A 16,119-nucleotide genomic window follows, 5' to 3' on the forward strand; every position below is an offset into this window, starting at 1 on the left:
GTTTTATTATAGGAGTTATAGATGCACGACGCACTATTGCCGTACCCTGTATAAGAATGAAAAAAGAAGTATTAGCTAGCCAGGTTTTTAGTCACATTTATACTAACAGAAGAAAAAATACTTCTATACAGACAACTTAACAAAGTACGTAAGAGCTATATCAAATTAGAAGTTGAATATTTGGAATTCAAAGAAAAATATTAGTTTAACCTTAAGTAATATTTTGACTATGGAACAACAGAACATAATCAGGCGCTAACAATAGCGATTTTATGTTAGTTAAGTTTTAAGATGCAGCCATGGTTTTCTATTAAAATAATTTTGGATTACTTTTTGTCGGCTACTGGCAGAGATGTACCGGGTGTCCCACTAAGAATAGCTCTCGGCTGTATCTCGGAAAGTATTAGCCATAGGGCTTACGGAAAATAATATGTATAACTAAAGAGGCTATGAGAAATTGCTGCAAATTATTTTCAAGTTTGTAAAACGGCCGCTCGGTGGCGCAACTGCTATGGAAAATAAGAAAATAGATTTTTTACAGAATTTTGCCTAGATAATGGGTACTATAAATAATAGCTTCATAATCTTCAGTAAATTTTGGATTTTTTTTTTGTTAGAACCATTTCCCTTTATCTGCTAAAATAAAGTGGTGGGGGAAGGTTAGATCTATCTTTATTTAAATGTTAATAACTCCGGACTGGATGATCAGAATCCAACAAATGAGGGCTCGTTTAAAAGAGCGTTTCTTACTCTATATTATACCATAAAAATAATAATAATAAGGTTTTGAACGTAGACGCTAGGGGGCGCTTTCTTACAATTTAACAAACATAGCGCGTTTTTTCAAAAAAGTTAAATACGATAGTATGTGTTATTTTAGCTGATAGTAAAGAGTAGTAAAATCTTAAAAAGACAGCGAAAACCGCATCTTGATATCTTCTTTCAAACCGAAGATATTAGCAAAATTATAATAAATACCAAAAAATAAGCCCTTAATTACCTTATTTTTACAATACAGTATCAGTTGCCCTCTTGATTAGGCCCATTCTAACAAAAAAAAATAAGATAGAAACAGTTAGTTTATTTTAAAATCGAGGAAATACCAGATGTCTAATAATTAAGATATTAATAATAATGAACAAGAAACGATGATTCAGTGAAGTCATGGTAGGCTTTGGAAAACAGTTGCTTTTCGCGTAATAGTATAAACGTCAAATTGTTATTAGATCAACATTTTGATAGTCTTAGCAGCGTTTTTTATCTTTTAAATGCTTTTTCAAAATGCCTTTATTATTTGAAGTAGTTGAAGTTGTTGGCATTTTGAAAAAGCAATCAAAAGATAAAAAACGCTGCTACGACTATCAAAATGTTGATCTAATAACAATTTGACGTTTATACTATTACGTCAAAAGCAACTTTTTTCCAAAGCCTACCATGACTTCACTGAATCATCGTTTCTTGTTCACCATTATTAATATCTTAATTATTAGATATTAATACATCTGATATTATGATATTCGGGTATATCGTCGATTTTAAAATAAACTAACTGTTTCTATCTTATTTTTAGCTTAGAATGGGCATAATCAAGAGGGCTACTGATACCGTGTTGTAAAAATAAGGTAATTACGGGCTTATATCTTGGTATTTATTATAATTTTGCTAATATCTTCTGTTTGAAAGAAGATATCAAAATGCGGTTTTCGCTGACTTTTTAAGCTTTTACTACTCTTTACTATCAGCTAAAATTACATATACTATTGCATTTAATTTTTTTGAAAAAACGCGCAATGTTTGTTAAATTGTAAGACAACGCCCCCTAGCGTCTACGTTCAAAAGCTTATTATTATTGTTTATACGGTACAATATAGAGTAAGAAACGTTCTTTTAAACGAGCCCTCGCTTGTTGGATTCCGATCATGCGGTCCAGAGTTATTAATATTCAAATAAAAACAGATCTAACCTTCCCCCAGCACTTTATTTTGGTAGATAGGGGAAAATGGCTCTAATAAAAAATATTCAAAATTTACTGAAGATTATGAAACTGTTACTTATAGTACATCTTATCTAGGCAAAATTGTGTAAAACCTCCATTTTCTTATTTTTGGTTGCAGTAGCGCCCCCTAGCGGTCGTTCTACAAACTTGAAAATAATTTCCAGCAATTTCCCATAGCCTCTTTAGTTATAAATATTTTTTTCCGCAGCCGCTACGGCTAATACTTTCCGAGATACAGCCGAGAACTATTCTTAGTGGGACACCCTGTACAATATACCTCATAACAAGTATCTGAAATACAAGTTACAAGATGCTTCTAAGCAAAGTATTTGAGATATCAGTTACAAAATACTTTTGAAAAAGATATTAGAAATACTAGATATAAAATATGAATTGTCTAAATACTTTTATTAAAATAAAATACTTGTTGAAAGAAGACTTTTTTATTTTTAAAGTTATTTAGCTTATTACATTAATAACTACGAACAAGAATCGTGTAATCTGGGAATGTGTTTATTATTTAAATATTGCAATGTTTCTAAACAGGCACCGACCCCATGTTGTCGCTACTTGCAACAAAGGAATCAGAGTCCTCTAAAAACATGTAATAAAATTGGTCTTTTGTCTTTTTTTGTGTATTCACCATTATTGATTCAAATGTCCAATTTTTCAGTCCATGTCAAAGACAAGATCTTTGACATGTTTTTTAAATGACATTGGACATTTCATTCTTTAAAATGAAATGGCCACAAAGGCCAATGGGTGCTTTTCTTTAATCCATTCTATAATACTAGATAGATACAAAAGAATAAAAATGTTGTAATTTTTAGTATGATTATTTTGTTCTATTTCAGGTTTAATGTTAATAAAAATTGTTAAATAATAAATACGATTTTTTTTATTCATCTACGGATATTTCATCATACCTAATACGGCTATTAGGTATGATGAAATAGGGAAGTTATTAGATCCATATTATGAATGAATGTCGTAAAGTAAAGATAATGCATAGTTAATAATTAGTAAAAGTATTTTAGCAAACTAAGTATTTATAAAATACTAAGATACTAAAAAAATGTATCTAAATACAAGATACAAGAAGAAATTAAAAAAAGTATTTCAAATACATATAAGATGAAAATACGTATTTTGTATCTTATATCTGTATTCCAAATACTTGTATCTGAAATAAGTCACATCTCTGGCTATTGGGTAGAGTTGGGAAACGGATTTTACCTGTATAGAGAAATGTTACGCATAACAGAAGCATATTTTTCGTCATGGATAATCGCACTGCGCCTTTTAATGCTTCAATCGGACCGGATGGCTCCTTAACCTCTTCAGCAGGGTTATTGTCAGAGGCGTCCTTTTCGGGCGGTTTGGGGAAGAATATTATAACTGCAAGCCCGCCCAGGGCAATGGCAGCTAACGTCCACACTACAATTTGACGTGTGCCAGCATCAATTGTGTCTTTATCTCTGAAGGCGAAATACACAAACGTGTTTCCTATAAACATACTAAAAATAAAAAAAAGTCAATATCAAAAATGATAGAGTTTGAGTGTTAATTTCTTGCCACTTCGGTTAAAGATAGGTAGAGCGATGAGCTTATTAAATAAATAAATAAATAAATAAATAAATGCCTTTATTGTCAAAAAATTTTTCAATTTGTGGACAAAGGTAAACTAACAAACAAAGTAAAAAAAAACAAGGTACACAAACAAACAAACAAAAGATAATACAAAACATTATACAAATAATATTGTCAGTCTTATTGTTAAAATAAACATATATAAATGTTTACAATGTTTACAAGAACAAAAAAAATTAAAATAATATTCAAAAATATTTAGCCAGTTTATAGCAAAATATCAATGACCTCTAAATAAATTAATTTCGATGTCATTAGTAAATATAGCAATAGCAAACATTAGACCAGTGTTTTCAAGATCAAATTCGATTTTCAATTCAAATATAATTCATTACGGCGTAGAAAGCCTTGTCTAGTAAATAAGAGTTCAATGCTTTGCGAAATGAAAAAAATGATGTTATGGATTTGATTTCAAATGGCAGGTGATTGTGCATTTTTTTCGAGTTGTATAATATTGAACTTTTAACTAACTCTGAGCGTGGGGTAGGTAGATAAAGATCTTGCTCCGCGTTCCTGAGTGGATAAGTGTGAGATGGCCTTTCTTGAGAAGCTGATACATGTTTACGTATTAGGCAAACGGATTCAAATATAAATAAGGAAGGAAGAGTCAATATTTTTAATTCTCTAAAAAAGCCCCGGCAATGAGTTCTGCTGTTTAGTCCCAGTGAATATCGAACAGCTCTCTTCTGGAGCTTGAAAATGCGGTCAAATTGAGCCGCACAACACGTACCCCAGAATGGAAGGGCATACCTGAGGTGCGACTCAAAAAGTGCATAATAAACAGTTCTAGCCACTGACAAGTTAAGCTCCTTAGAAACAGACCTTAATGCAAAACAGGCAGAGCTCAATTTTTTCGACAAAGCTTCGATATGTATGTCCCATTTCAGAGAATTGTCCACAACAAGCCCTAAGAATTTTACGGATTTTACGACGTCAATGGTGGTGTTGTCAAGTACAAAAGGCTGCAACGAGTTTTTATACGACAAAGCCTTAGTTTTAGAAATGTTGAGACTCAGGAGGTTCGAATCGCACCAAGATTTAATGGTGATTAAGTCATTTGATATAATCCTATGAAGTGCCGCGATGTCCTTGTTGCTCCAAGTGAAGCTAGTGTCGTCCGCAAAAAGACATATTTTGCCACTGATGTTTATGTTAGCAATGTCGTTAATAAAAAGAAGAAACAAAATAGGGCCTAGTACTGAGCCTTGTGGTACTCCACATTCTATTGGCTTGCTATAAGACAACGTGGTATCCACCTTCACAAGTTGACTTCTGTTGCTCAGATACGACTTAAACCATTCGAGAGATGATCCCCTGAACCCATAGTGCTGCAGTTTATTAATTAGGATCTTATGATTTACACAATCGAACGCCTTAGAAAAATCACAGAAAATTGTTGCTGTAGAATGATGGTTGTTTAGGCAGGAGTAAACTTTATTAAGGAGGGAAAACATAGTGTCATTTGTGGACTTGTTGCTTAGAAATCCAAATTGATATTCAGTAAGTATTTTGTACTTAAACAGAAAAGATACCAGCCTGCTTTTAACCAACCTTTCTATGATCTTAGATAGCGTTGGAAGGAGTGCAATTGGGCGAAGAAAGAATTATTTATTATCTACTCTACAATTGGTTTTGTATAGAGATACTAAATTTAGATGAATACTGTGTCAGAACTTAAATTAACAGTGACATTGCAAATTCCAGAAAAATATTGTAAAATAGTTATGTTTGCAATGTGCGGTAGATTTCGGTCAAAAATTGAGATAAATAAGGGAATACTTTTAACTACCTATACAATACACGTTATGTATCTCAAGTGTAGCAATTATGATATTCACTTAGAATTAACTAATTATACGATCATTTTTACAAGAGAAAAAGCTTTTTTATTAATAACTTTTTGACGTTTTAAATAAAATTAGAACGGCACTCACGAACCGCAGTTTAAGTCAGACTCTCAGCCGTAAGTTCTGAAATCGAAAGATGACAGTGACAGCTGTTATCATTTTAATTCAATAATAAATTGTTTTATTTGTAATTTTTTTGGATGTCGTCGGTTGAAATAATATAATCTCTCGCTAAACAAACTATAGTTCAATTTGTATAGAAGGTGTTTCAAAAAGCATGTGCATCTCTCGTGGGGAGATTCCTCACGTAAAAATAAGATTTATTTTTCATATCAACATAGGTCCGATTCTGCTTTGTTTCGTAGCTACAGGGTGTTAAAGTCTTAATCATTTTTCGATTTATTATAATTTTCTTTCAAGTGCTTTTTGTGTGATTTCAAGTGATTCGAATGAAATTTTGAGGGTAAAAGTTACTATAAGTGCTACATATTTTAATGCTAAAAAAGTGTCGATAAATTCATCAAGGACGTGCATATAGGCGAAGAATATTATAGTTAACACAATAGAAAACCCATCCCGTGTAAAATTTTTGGAACCAAAAGGGAGCCCGGCTTTTTGAGCCGGGATCCATCGAAGCGCCGCAACGTTATAAAGCGATTCCTTCCTTGTCTATGTTGCCAAATCGTACGCCAAATGCTACCGGCACACGCGGCGGCCCGACGATCATCAAAGCCTTCCGTATTCCCCCGCACCGCGTTGTGAAGGCTTCGTGGTGTGCTCATTTTTTATATTTTGAATTGTGGATTTTGCTTTATTATTTTGAATTATTATATTTTGATTTAAGTTTTCGTGTTTTAAAAATATGTCGGACAATGTATGTCAATATTACAATAGCAGACTATCAAGGAGGGACAATCCTAATTTAAAAATGTTTAGGTTCCCTTATAAAAATCGAAGTATATGCGAACGTTGGATTATAAATTCGGGTAAGCAGAGGTGTGACTGAATATTATGCTGGATATCTTCTAAGAAAAACGCCAGATAAGTTTAATTGTTTAGAGTGCAGTTCAAAATTTCACAACCAAGACCTTATTGCTCATCAACTTGATCCAAAAAAAAACTTTTTACTGAACAAAAATTATGAGCTGGACAGATTTTTCCTAATTGTGCCATGTACAGAAATTTCGGTCTTAGTCCAAAAGATGTTTATTTTGTCGAAAAAATATTTTAATGAATATAAAGAACAAGAATATTTAGGTCTTAAAATAAAAAGGAAAATTATTGCGAAAAGTGAGATTTCGATTTGGTTAGGTAGTAAGGAAAAAACATGCTACCCATACAAACTTTTTTTAATGAATTATTTAATTATTACTAATATCTTCAAATTTTGCAAATGGGAAGAAGTTAAAAAAAATGACAAACAAAAACTAAAAAGTTTAAAAAATAAGTAGAATTTTAGCATATCTTGCCACCGACCGCTGTCGGGTTTCTCGGAAAGAAACCTACGTCGCCGGGCGACAACTAAAATTCAGTTAATATTTTATTATAATCGATCCTGACGAATAAATGAATTTCATAAATGAATGAATTTTATAAATGAATGGTTTTTGCTGCCGAATTACTAGAATACAATATTTCAAGGCAAATGACGGATCTATTCGATAATTTTTATTCGAATAGTTTTCAACGAATGTTTTCTTACTAACTATCGAATTATTCGAATGAATTGCAACTATCGAATGTTTCGATAGTATTCATTCGATAGTTCCCACTACTAATATCTACCCTACAGAAATAACAATTTTACTAGTTCATTTGAGCCCGTTAATGAGATATTTTAGGGCTTTTTTTGTGATGGTTCTGCTTTAGAATCTAGATCGGGGGATGCGAAACAGTTCATCCCAAAAAAAATGATTTTAGTTACTTATTGCAAAAAATTCCCTTTTTACTATTTACACTGTTACCGCCAAATCTTGTTTATTATGAAAAATTAGATTGTCTTATTTGTGATTTGTTTAGTAAAATAAAATGATTTAATTGGTTAGCATAAATTTTAGAATAATTAGTAGTAGATTTAGTAATTAATAGTAGATTTCGTTTTTAGATACCTAACTTAACTGGTAATTACTTGTTGTCTGATGTAAATAATGTAAAGTATTAGCATTTTATTTTGCCCATTTTTGCCAGGATATAACTTTTCTATTTTTGTATAGAACATTCATTAAAAAAGAAATTTTAGGGTCTTTAGTCAAGTTTTATTTTATATTATAATCAATAATGTCATAAGTTGCCAAATGTCACCGTTATTGGTATGAACTATTTTTTTTCAAAGGGGACACCCAGTATATTTAAAGTGTATTTATACAGGGTGTTTCAAAAAACATAATAAACATAATTATATAATGTGCCATCTCTCGTGGGGAGATAATATATAATCTCACGTAAAAATAAGATTAATTTTTCATATCAACATAGGTCCAATTCCGCTTTGTTTCGTAGCTACAAGTTGAGGTTGAGGTTGTTAAGGTGTTTAATATTTTTTCGATTTATTATAATTTTCTTATATTATTTCTTTCCATGTACTTTTTGGCGTTTTGAATGAAATTTTCAGGGTAAAATTTACTATAAATGCGACATATTTTAAGCCAAAAAAGTGCGGACATATTCACCAGGGACGTGCATATGGGTTCTCACTGGAATATTTTCTTAAAAAATCATGTACGCTACTGACTTTTTTCTCTTGTTAGCGAAATAGTGTAAGTAGTTTAATGCCGATTAAAAGTTGTCTCTTGATATTTTGTCGATTTCGGCCTCCTTGATGAGATAAAGGCAAAACGATATCCTCATCAAAAAATATGAAAAAAAGTTCATATAAACATGGGTATGGAAATGCATAGTTTTAGAGTTACAGGATGTAAAAATTTTTTTAAATTAGGTTTTTTGTTGTTATCTTAATAACCAATATTTTTTTATTTCAAATTGCTGTATGTTAGATTAGTTTGATGTATTATTACTAGTAGAATAATATTACACATACATAGTAATATATATAGTAATAATATTTAATAATAAATTAGGTAAAGATATAATTTATTAATTTTTTATTTTTATTTTAATTTTATTAATTATTGTGATTTTATTAATTATTGTGATTAATAAAATTGCGTTTATCTCATTAAGGAGGCCGAATTGGACAAAATATCAAGAGATGCCTTTTAATTGGCATTAAATGGCCTACACAGTTTTGATATCAAAAAAAAGTCAGAGGCGCACATGTTTCTTTGCACGTCCCTGATGAATTTATTGCCGCTTTTTTAGCATTAAAATATGTAATACTTATAGAAACTTTTACCCCAAAAATTTAATTCAAAGCACTAAAAGTACTTGGAAGAAAATTATAATAAATCGAAAGATTATTAAGACTTTAACACCCAGTAGCTACGAAACAAAACAGAATCGGACCTATGCTGATACGAAAAATAAGTCTTATTTTTATGTGAGGAATCTCCCCACAAGAGATGGCACATGGTTTTTGAAACACCCTGCATAGTACATTTTTATTCTGTTATACAAATTAAATGTATCACACATGTTCTTTGTTTTAACAGTCTTATCGAAATTCGAAAAAATTGTAAACCAATGTTAATATGTAGTTTGTTTCAAGTTCAGAAGTTTTTAAAGGGACACCCTGTATATTTTTTTTATTTTATTTGCCTTGTTATGAGCTTTCTACAAATATAATATACTTATTTTCACAAACAAGGTAAAAACGCATTTTTAATTTTTTAACACGAATAAACTTGTTTAAAAGAGTATTATTATTTTATTTTATTTTATTTAATCAGATAATTATGCTTTCCACGGTGTTATCTTAATAAACTGCACTGAAAATGAACTTGTGTAATTTTTACATAACACGACGGCTGTCAATCAGAGTTACAGAAATTGTTGATGCACTTGTGCAATAATTTTACACACAGAAGCGTGGAATTACCAACATCTAAAATTTGAAGTCGAATAAATTATTCGATTGTGTTGATTACGCAATTCAAACAAGCCGCGTATGTGAAAAAGTTAAATATAATGCATTTTTTACCTTATTTATAAAAATAAATATAGATTACCTAAATTATATTTTTAGAAATCCCATAGGAAGGCAAATTAAACGAAAAAGTAATAAAATACTAAATAGTGAAAACCTCACCTTTGTACCTCTACTCATAAATGAGGAAACCCTGTAAAACACACGAAAATGGGACACTCTGTATATACTAAAAATATCAAAATGAAAAATACATAATTTTTTTTCTCCTCTATAAGTCAATATATTTAAAACTTCTTTTCATTTAACTAATTTTTAGATTTGACTCGACAATGTAGCTTTTTGTAAAAATGAGTGTTATCTATTAAAATATGTTTAGTTTTAGTTTTTTTTTATTTCAAGTTAACTTATATCAAATTTCCAAAAAAATTCTAAAGATAAATGCTAAATTCAATATAATTTTCTAACTAAATAGATGTCTTCTAAAATACAGTTATTGGCAACGCCGCGTCTCGTTCACGAAGGTTTCCGCACGAAATATTAAAGTTTACGTGTGCATTGATGTCTTTTGGCCGGTTCCAGCCGTCCCATTTGCGTGGGTTATCAATTCGTAGTAGAATTATCTTTGATATAGGTTATCACTGGAATATTTTTTAAAAATAAAACATGTGCGCCATTGACTTTTCTTCTTTTCATACCAAAATTGTGTAGGCCGTTTAATGCCAAATAAAAGTTATCTCTTGATATTTTGTCGAATTCGGCCTCCTTGATGAGACAAATGCAATTTTATTAATAACAATTAATAAAATTAAAATAAAAATAAAATTAATAAATTATATATTTTAACTAATTTGATATTAAATATTATTACTATTAGTTATTATTACAATTAGCTCAACCTACAGCAATTTCAAATAGAAAAATAATGGCATTTAAGATAATTACAAAAACCCTTATTTAAAAAATTTTAACATTCTGTAACTCTAAAACTATGCATTTCCAATCCCATGTTCATCGAACTTTTTTTTTATATTTTTTGATGAGAAATCAATTATTAGTACTTATTTAAAACTTTTGCAAGTTAATGATATTAAAATTTTTTAAAGGTTGCTATTAAACTTGGATCAAGGCAAATTAATAAAATTGCATTTATCTCATCAAGGGGGCCGAAATCGATAAAATATCAAGAGACAACTTTTAATCGGCATTAAACTGCTGACACTATTTCGCTAACAAGAGAAAAAAAGTCATGTTTGTGTGTGGCGTACATGTTTTTCTTTAGAAAAATATTCCAGTGATAACCCATATGCACGTCCATGGTGAATATGTCGACACTTTTTTAGCTTTAAAATATGTCGCATTTATAGTAACTTCTACCCTCAAAATATCATTCGAAACGCTGAAAGTACCTACTTGAAAGAAAATTAAAATAAATCGAAAAAATATTAAGATTTTAACACCCTGTAGCTGCGAACCAAAGCAGAATCGGACCTATATTGACATGAAAAATAAATCCTATTTTTACCTGAGGAATCTTCTCACGAGAGAAGGCACATGTTTTTTGAAACACCCTGTATAAATATTTTAAAATATTCTTTATAAACATTGTGTATACCTTAGCTGCAGCAGTGCCCAAAATATTCCAGAATTTTTTGATATTGTCGCTGGTCTGGAATTTAGAGCAAGATAATTTCCTTGGCCCGTCCAGATTAATGCTGCACCAATTCCAATAATGCAACTTACCAGATACAGTAGCCACGTTCGTGGTATAGAAAATGATGCAATAAATAGCCTGTAACAAAGTTACTTAATTAATTATATTCAACAAAAAATTCCACTTAATTCAAGTGGTCTGATGAGTGTGACAGTAATGTATGTACAACCAATAATACACTGATCCTAACAGAAAACTGCACCAATTTGTGCAGGTCTTTAATAGAATGGGAGCAGAGTTCCTCCCAAATAGAAAGTGTCGTTTGTGATCCAGAGCCTCGCAAGCCTCGGAGACATATTATAGTGTGAGCAACGGATCTGAAGCTACGGGGTATCGGCAGGGGAACGCAGTTGTAAACAAAACACGCCCAATTTCATTCATAAAATAGGCATGGGCGTACGGTGTTTTATGAAAATAATGTGTATCATAAATATAATATTCAGATTAATAATTTTTTTCAAAAAACTTTATGCTGTTTGAATCGTTACTGTTGAGTTAGCAGATAAACACACACAAAAAGCTTTTATTAAAGCTCCCTTAAATATTTTGAATCATTTTATTATTATGTGTTGTTAATAGATTTAATAGAAGAAATAATTTCAGCTGGGGGTTGGAACCTTTGGTCTTACACAGCACAATACACCAAAACACTTTTGCACACTGGACGCACGTTTCGCTAACCATGTTAGCATGATCAGCAGATAATCAAGACTTAGTCTTGAGGTATATTTATTTATATATCTGTACTAACTATATTTTTTTCTATAATACATATACATAATTTTAGATATAACTATTTCCAGCAAAAAAACAATCTTGAAAATAGTTAATTTCGGAAGCGCAAACAAAAAAAAAATTTACTCACCAGTAAATCCAATATTGCCTATTACACCAGATATGGTATCGCTCCGCCAGCACTTTTTAAAGGTTAGGTCATTGTATACCCATATGTTTCATCCAAATAGATAATACTTGGCTATATTTTCGAATTTCGCGTATATATTTATATCCCTCTCTGTAATATAATGGGCCGCTCCATTAATATTTATCTGTTATTTTGACATTTACGCCAAAAAAAATCATTTGATTTTAATAACTCCCTAAGCGTTTCCCTGCAAAAGGAAAATTCGATTCTTCCTGCAATTTTTGCAAAAGCTTTCTAATTGTGAGGACGAGTTTGAATTCGAGATAAAATCTATTTATCAAATTCCTGACCACTTCGAAAAAGTCGTCGAGCTTTTCGACAGCAGTCTCACGTGGTCGTTTCTTTCCAGAGCTGGATATCATTTTATCGGGGTTAGTTTTAAGCCTTTTTTTAACTTCTGTGTTTTTAACAAGTTTACGTTTAAGCAGCAACTTAAGCGAACTCTCTGTAGCTTCTTCATCGCAAACCCTATTATGAACACAAGGAAATAAACCAAATGATATTTCTTCCACGTTATTATTAACTTACTTATATAAATTAGCTATTATTTCTCTTGTCTGACTATGTAGTGTCTTACCCTTAACAAATTTATTCATTTTAAAACACAAATATACGATCAAACTTGATATTAATAATTAAAAACTACGAACGAAAAACATTATAACAAGATAACAAAACAATAAAACACAACTGAACTATCAAATATACAAAAAATATAGGAATAAAGTTTAGGATAACCGGTATAAAATAATGAAATAAAGTAATAATGATCAAAAAAATGACACCGCCACTGGATATTTCAATAGTATTCAATATTCCTACTCTTTTCAGAAGAGATCGTGAAGTTGGGCATAAAGCAAGCGAATAGGAAAGGCGTAAAAGACATGGCAACCGCGTGGTAACAAATCCTGTGACGTACTCTCGCCAATCATGTTCGATGAATAGGCGACCATGCGCGGCGATGCCGGTTTGCCAATGATATCGTTGAAAAATCTTCAACTTTCATAATAAGCAGATTATACAGAATGAAAGAAATAAGTTATTAAATAAAACATATCGAACAATATGAACTACGTTAAAATTCCTTAGTAATATACGTCAGAACATATGCTAAACACATTATATATAATAAAAATATATTAAATTTATAGTTCATGTCTGGCAATTTTGCAATTTTATAGATAACGTGGCAATATCGATATTTTTCTCGCATTCCTTCCGTAGCTTCAGATCCGCTGGTCAAACAGTATGAGCATGAGCTCCGCTGTTCCAGTCTTGATCACCAGAGTCTGCAGCAAAGACTTGCTTATTTACAGATTGAGCTTGTTCCAGGTGGCTCTTGACAGTTATATGTCTTTTAAGAGACCTGTTAAATCCGCCCTTTGTTCCTGCTAAGCATTAGCAGTTCGCTGTAATTTAGAATTAGGTCCTTGGATAAAGGCCTTACATGAATGTCCCTGTCTGTTTCTCCAGTGGATATTCTGCTTTTCGCTGATCCAGAGATTAACTACTGGTTATACATTTGGGCATTCCTGTACTGGCTCTGGACTAAGGTAGAATTCAGGCTGATCCTTGGCTTTTTCGTGGCTTTGGATGCACTGTGGCCAACAGAAAGAATAATTTAATTCTGTGCCTTTCATCCATGAGGTATTTCAGACGAGTATCGACGTACGATAAAGTAAGATTTGTTGTTTTCTCGCGCATTGTAGAGACGGCATATTTCTGCTTGTAATACGTTTGAGTATTTACCCAAGAAAACAGATAAACATTCTGTCTTTCTCCAAATACTCTTGTTCCATCAGCGGTCTTTGACCCCTCATAGGTCAGTCGTCCCTGAAACCATGTTGTATCAGTCCAAAATCAACTACCAGCTTCTAAATTTATTATTGAAGTGAAACTTCTTTACGCGCGATGGGAGTAAAATTGAAGGCCGTGACATGGCTGGGACGCGAGAGGAAAATTGGTAACGCTGACTTTTCTTGGAGCGTCGCGTCTGCTTTAGGCCCGCCCTATGTGAGCTAGAAATTTGAAACTCGGAATGTAGACTCTTCGAGCACCATCTTTTCATATTTTTATTTCGTTTTTTACGTTTCATGCACTACGAAACTCCATCAATGAACCAAATAAAATCATCCGTTTGAAATGTAATTTGGTATGTCCATGGCTGAAACTTAAATGGAAATGACGGTTCATTAAAAATAGTTTTTTCCTCCAAGATGCAGAGGCGCAAAATAAAACTATCAATATTAACAATGCCAAATATCAATATCTGACAATAATAAAATTTGATTTTTAACTGTCACGAGACATCAGAGACGCTTTTGTTGTGATTTTACGGTTTGATTTCGTTTTGATTTGTCGAATTATTGTAAAATTAAATTCCTTCAGATTTTTTGCCAGTATTCTGTTTTAGACAATTTGTTTTTTAAAAATGGAGGGACAATTTGTGTTTTGTATAGACTCTTAATTATTTTTTATCATGGAGTTTAATTGTTGTACACCTGGTTTCCGAAGGATACAATGGTAAGTAAATTAAACATATCTATTTACAGTAATAGATTTTTTAAATTAGTACTGCGAATAAATGCTACTTGCTGAGCAGTTATTTAATTTTTTTACGGTGCATGTAAGGAATTAAGGACGCGCGTTGCGTTATATTAGCATGATCAACAGATGACTACATCTAATTTAATTTGTTTTTATTATTTCAGGTCTCAAACGGAAACAAACTGGGAATCTCGCCTATACCAAAATTATATAGCTCTTTCTAATTCACTTCAAAGGGAGGAAAATTATGTAAAACTGCCTGCTATTTGCTGAAAATTGCCAAAGATTAAATTATAACTGTAACAACTTAATATATACTATTTTTAGTCTTTTTAATATTTTTTTTTTAATTAATATCCGACATATAAGAACACTTTGTATGCTTTTAATTAAGTTGATTTATCGTTTATAATATGTTTATCGTTTATAATATGTATGTTATGTATCGACCTAATTAAAAGCACACAAAGTGTTCTTACATGTATTTCTAAATTTATTTTAAATTAACTAAAACAACCCCCTTCCCCGCACCCCTCTCCTCCATTAGTATTTCTTCCTCCGACTACCAGAGGCGCCCTTGTATAATAAAATTGAAATGTATTAAAGTTATCTATTTAATAGTATAGTCTTTTATCTATGGGTATGTCGATAGACTGGACCAAGGCAACTTTACCGTGTACGACACGTCACTGTGACAGTTAGTTTTGACATTCTTCTTACAGTGCCGCTTTATATAGGCGTCGGCTGCACTCTCGCATATACTTGTGATATGTCGCAGTGTTTCCTGATACACGGGACCTGAGAGCTGTACAGGGTGTCCCATTTTGGTTGAAATCATAGGGTATCTTCGTTATTAGTGAAGATAGAATGGTGCGGTTTGCACAAACCAGTGCCACTTTTTTGTCAAACTGAAGATGCCGTAAACAAAATTTTCATAGCCCTCTTCGTTTTTAAGCTACAGGGTCTTTTTGAAAATGTTGCAATTTTGACACCCCCTGTATCTCTGTTATTGTTAAAGGTATTGAGACGGTAAAAACTGTTTATTGTAGAACTTTTTACGTAGAATACAGTGGCGTAGTTTGTTATTCTACGAAAATAATATTTTTAAAGATATGAACTAAAGTTATGTTTTCTTAAATGGAACAACCTGTATATTTATAAATTATATGATCTGGCTTGCCATAAGCTTCTCAAAAATATATAACACTCTATATTTATTTTCATTATTTAATGCAATATTTAAAAAAATATATTAAAAGATCATATTTGTTAGTAGGCCATGATTGATAATAAAAGAAACTAAAGAATTCTTAAATGTAATACTGCTATCTGTCTCTTGTTTTATTTTGAGAGCCACTAATTAATTCTTTGTATATTAGGGAACCTTAAATCTCTACC

The 16,119-nt window shown here is 31.5% G+C and overlaps 1 protein-coding gene across 2 annotated transcripts in view; it reads right to left on the bottom strand.

Annotated features, from left to right (window-relative positions):
- The window catches only part of LOC115878491 (UNC93-like protein MFSD11), a 56,112-nt gene that overhangs the window by 12,421 nt on the left and 27,572 nt on the right, over nt 1-16,119 (bottom strand). For both annotated transcript variants that reach the window (XM_030895020.1, XM_030895019.1), the window contains 2 exons: nt 11,151-11,327; nt 3,233-3,513 (listed from right to left, as the gene is read on the bottom strand). In XM_030895020.1, the coding sequence (XP_030750880.1) occupies nt 3,233-3,513; nt 11,151-11,327 (458 nt within the window). The remainder of the gene's footprint in view (nt 1-3,232; nt 3,514-11,150; nt 11,328-16,119) is intronic.

This window comes from Sitophilus oryzae, unplaced genomic scaffold (genome assembly GCF_002938485.1).
Source record: "Sitophilus oryzae breed Bouriz unplaced genomic scaffold, Soryzae_2.0 scaffold_1515_pilon_pilon, whole genome shotgun sequence".
NCBI lineage: Eukaryota > Metazoa > Arthropoda > Insecta > Coleoptera > Curculionidae > Sitophilus > Sitophilus oryzae.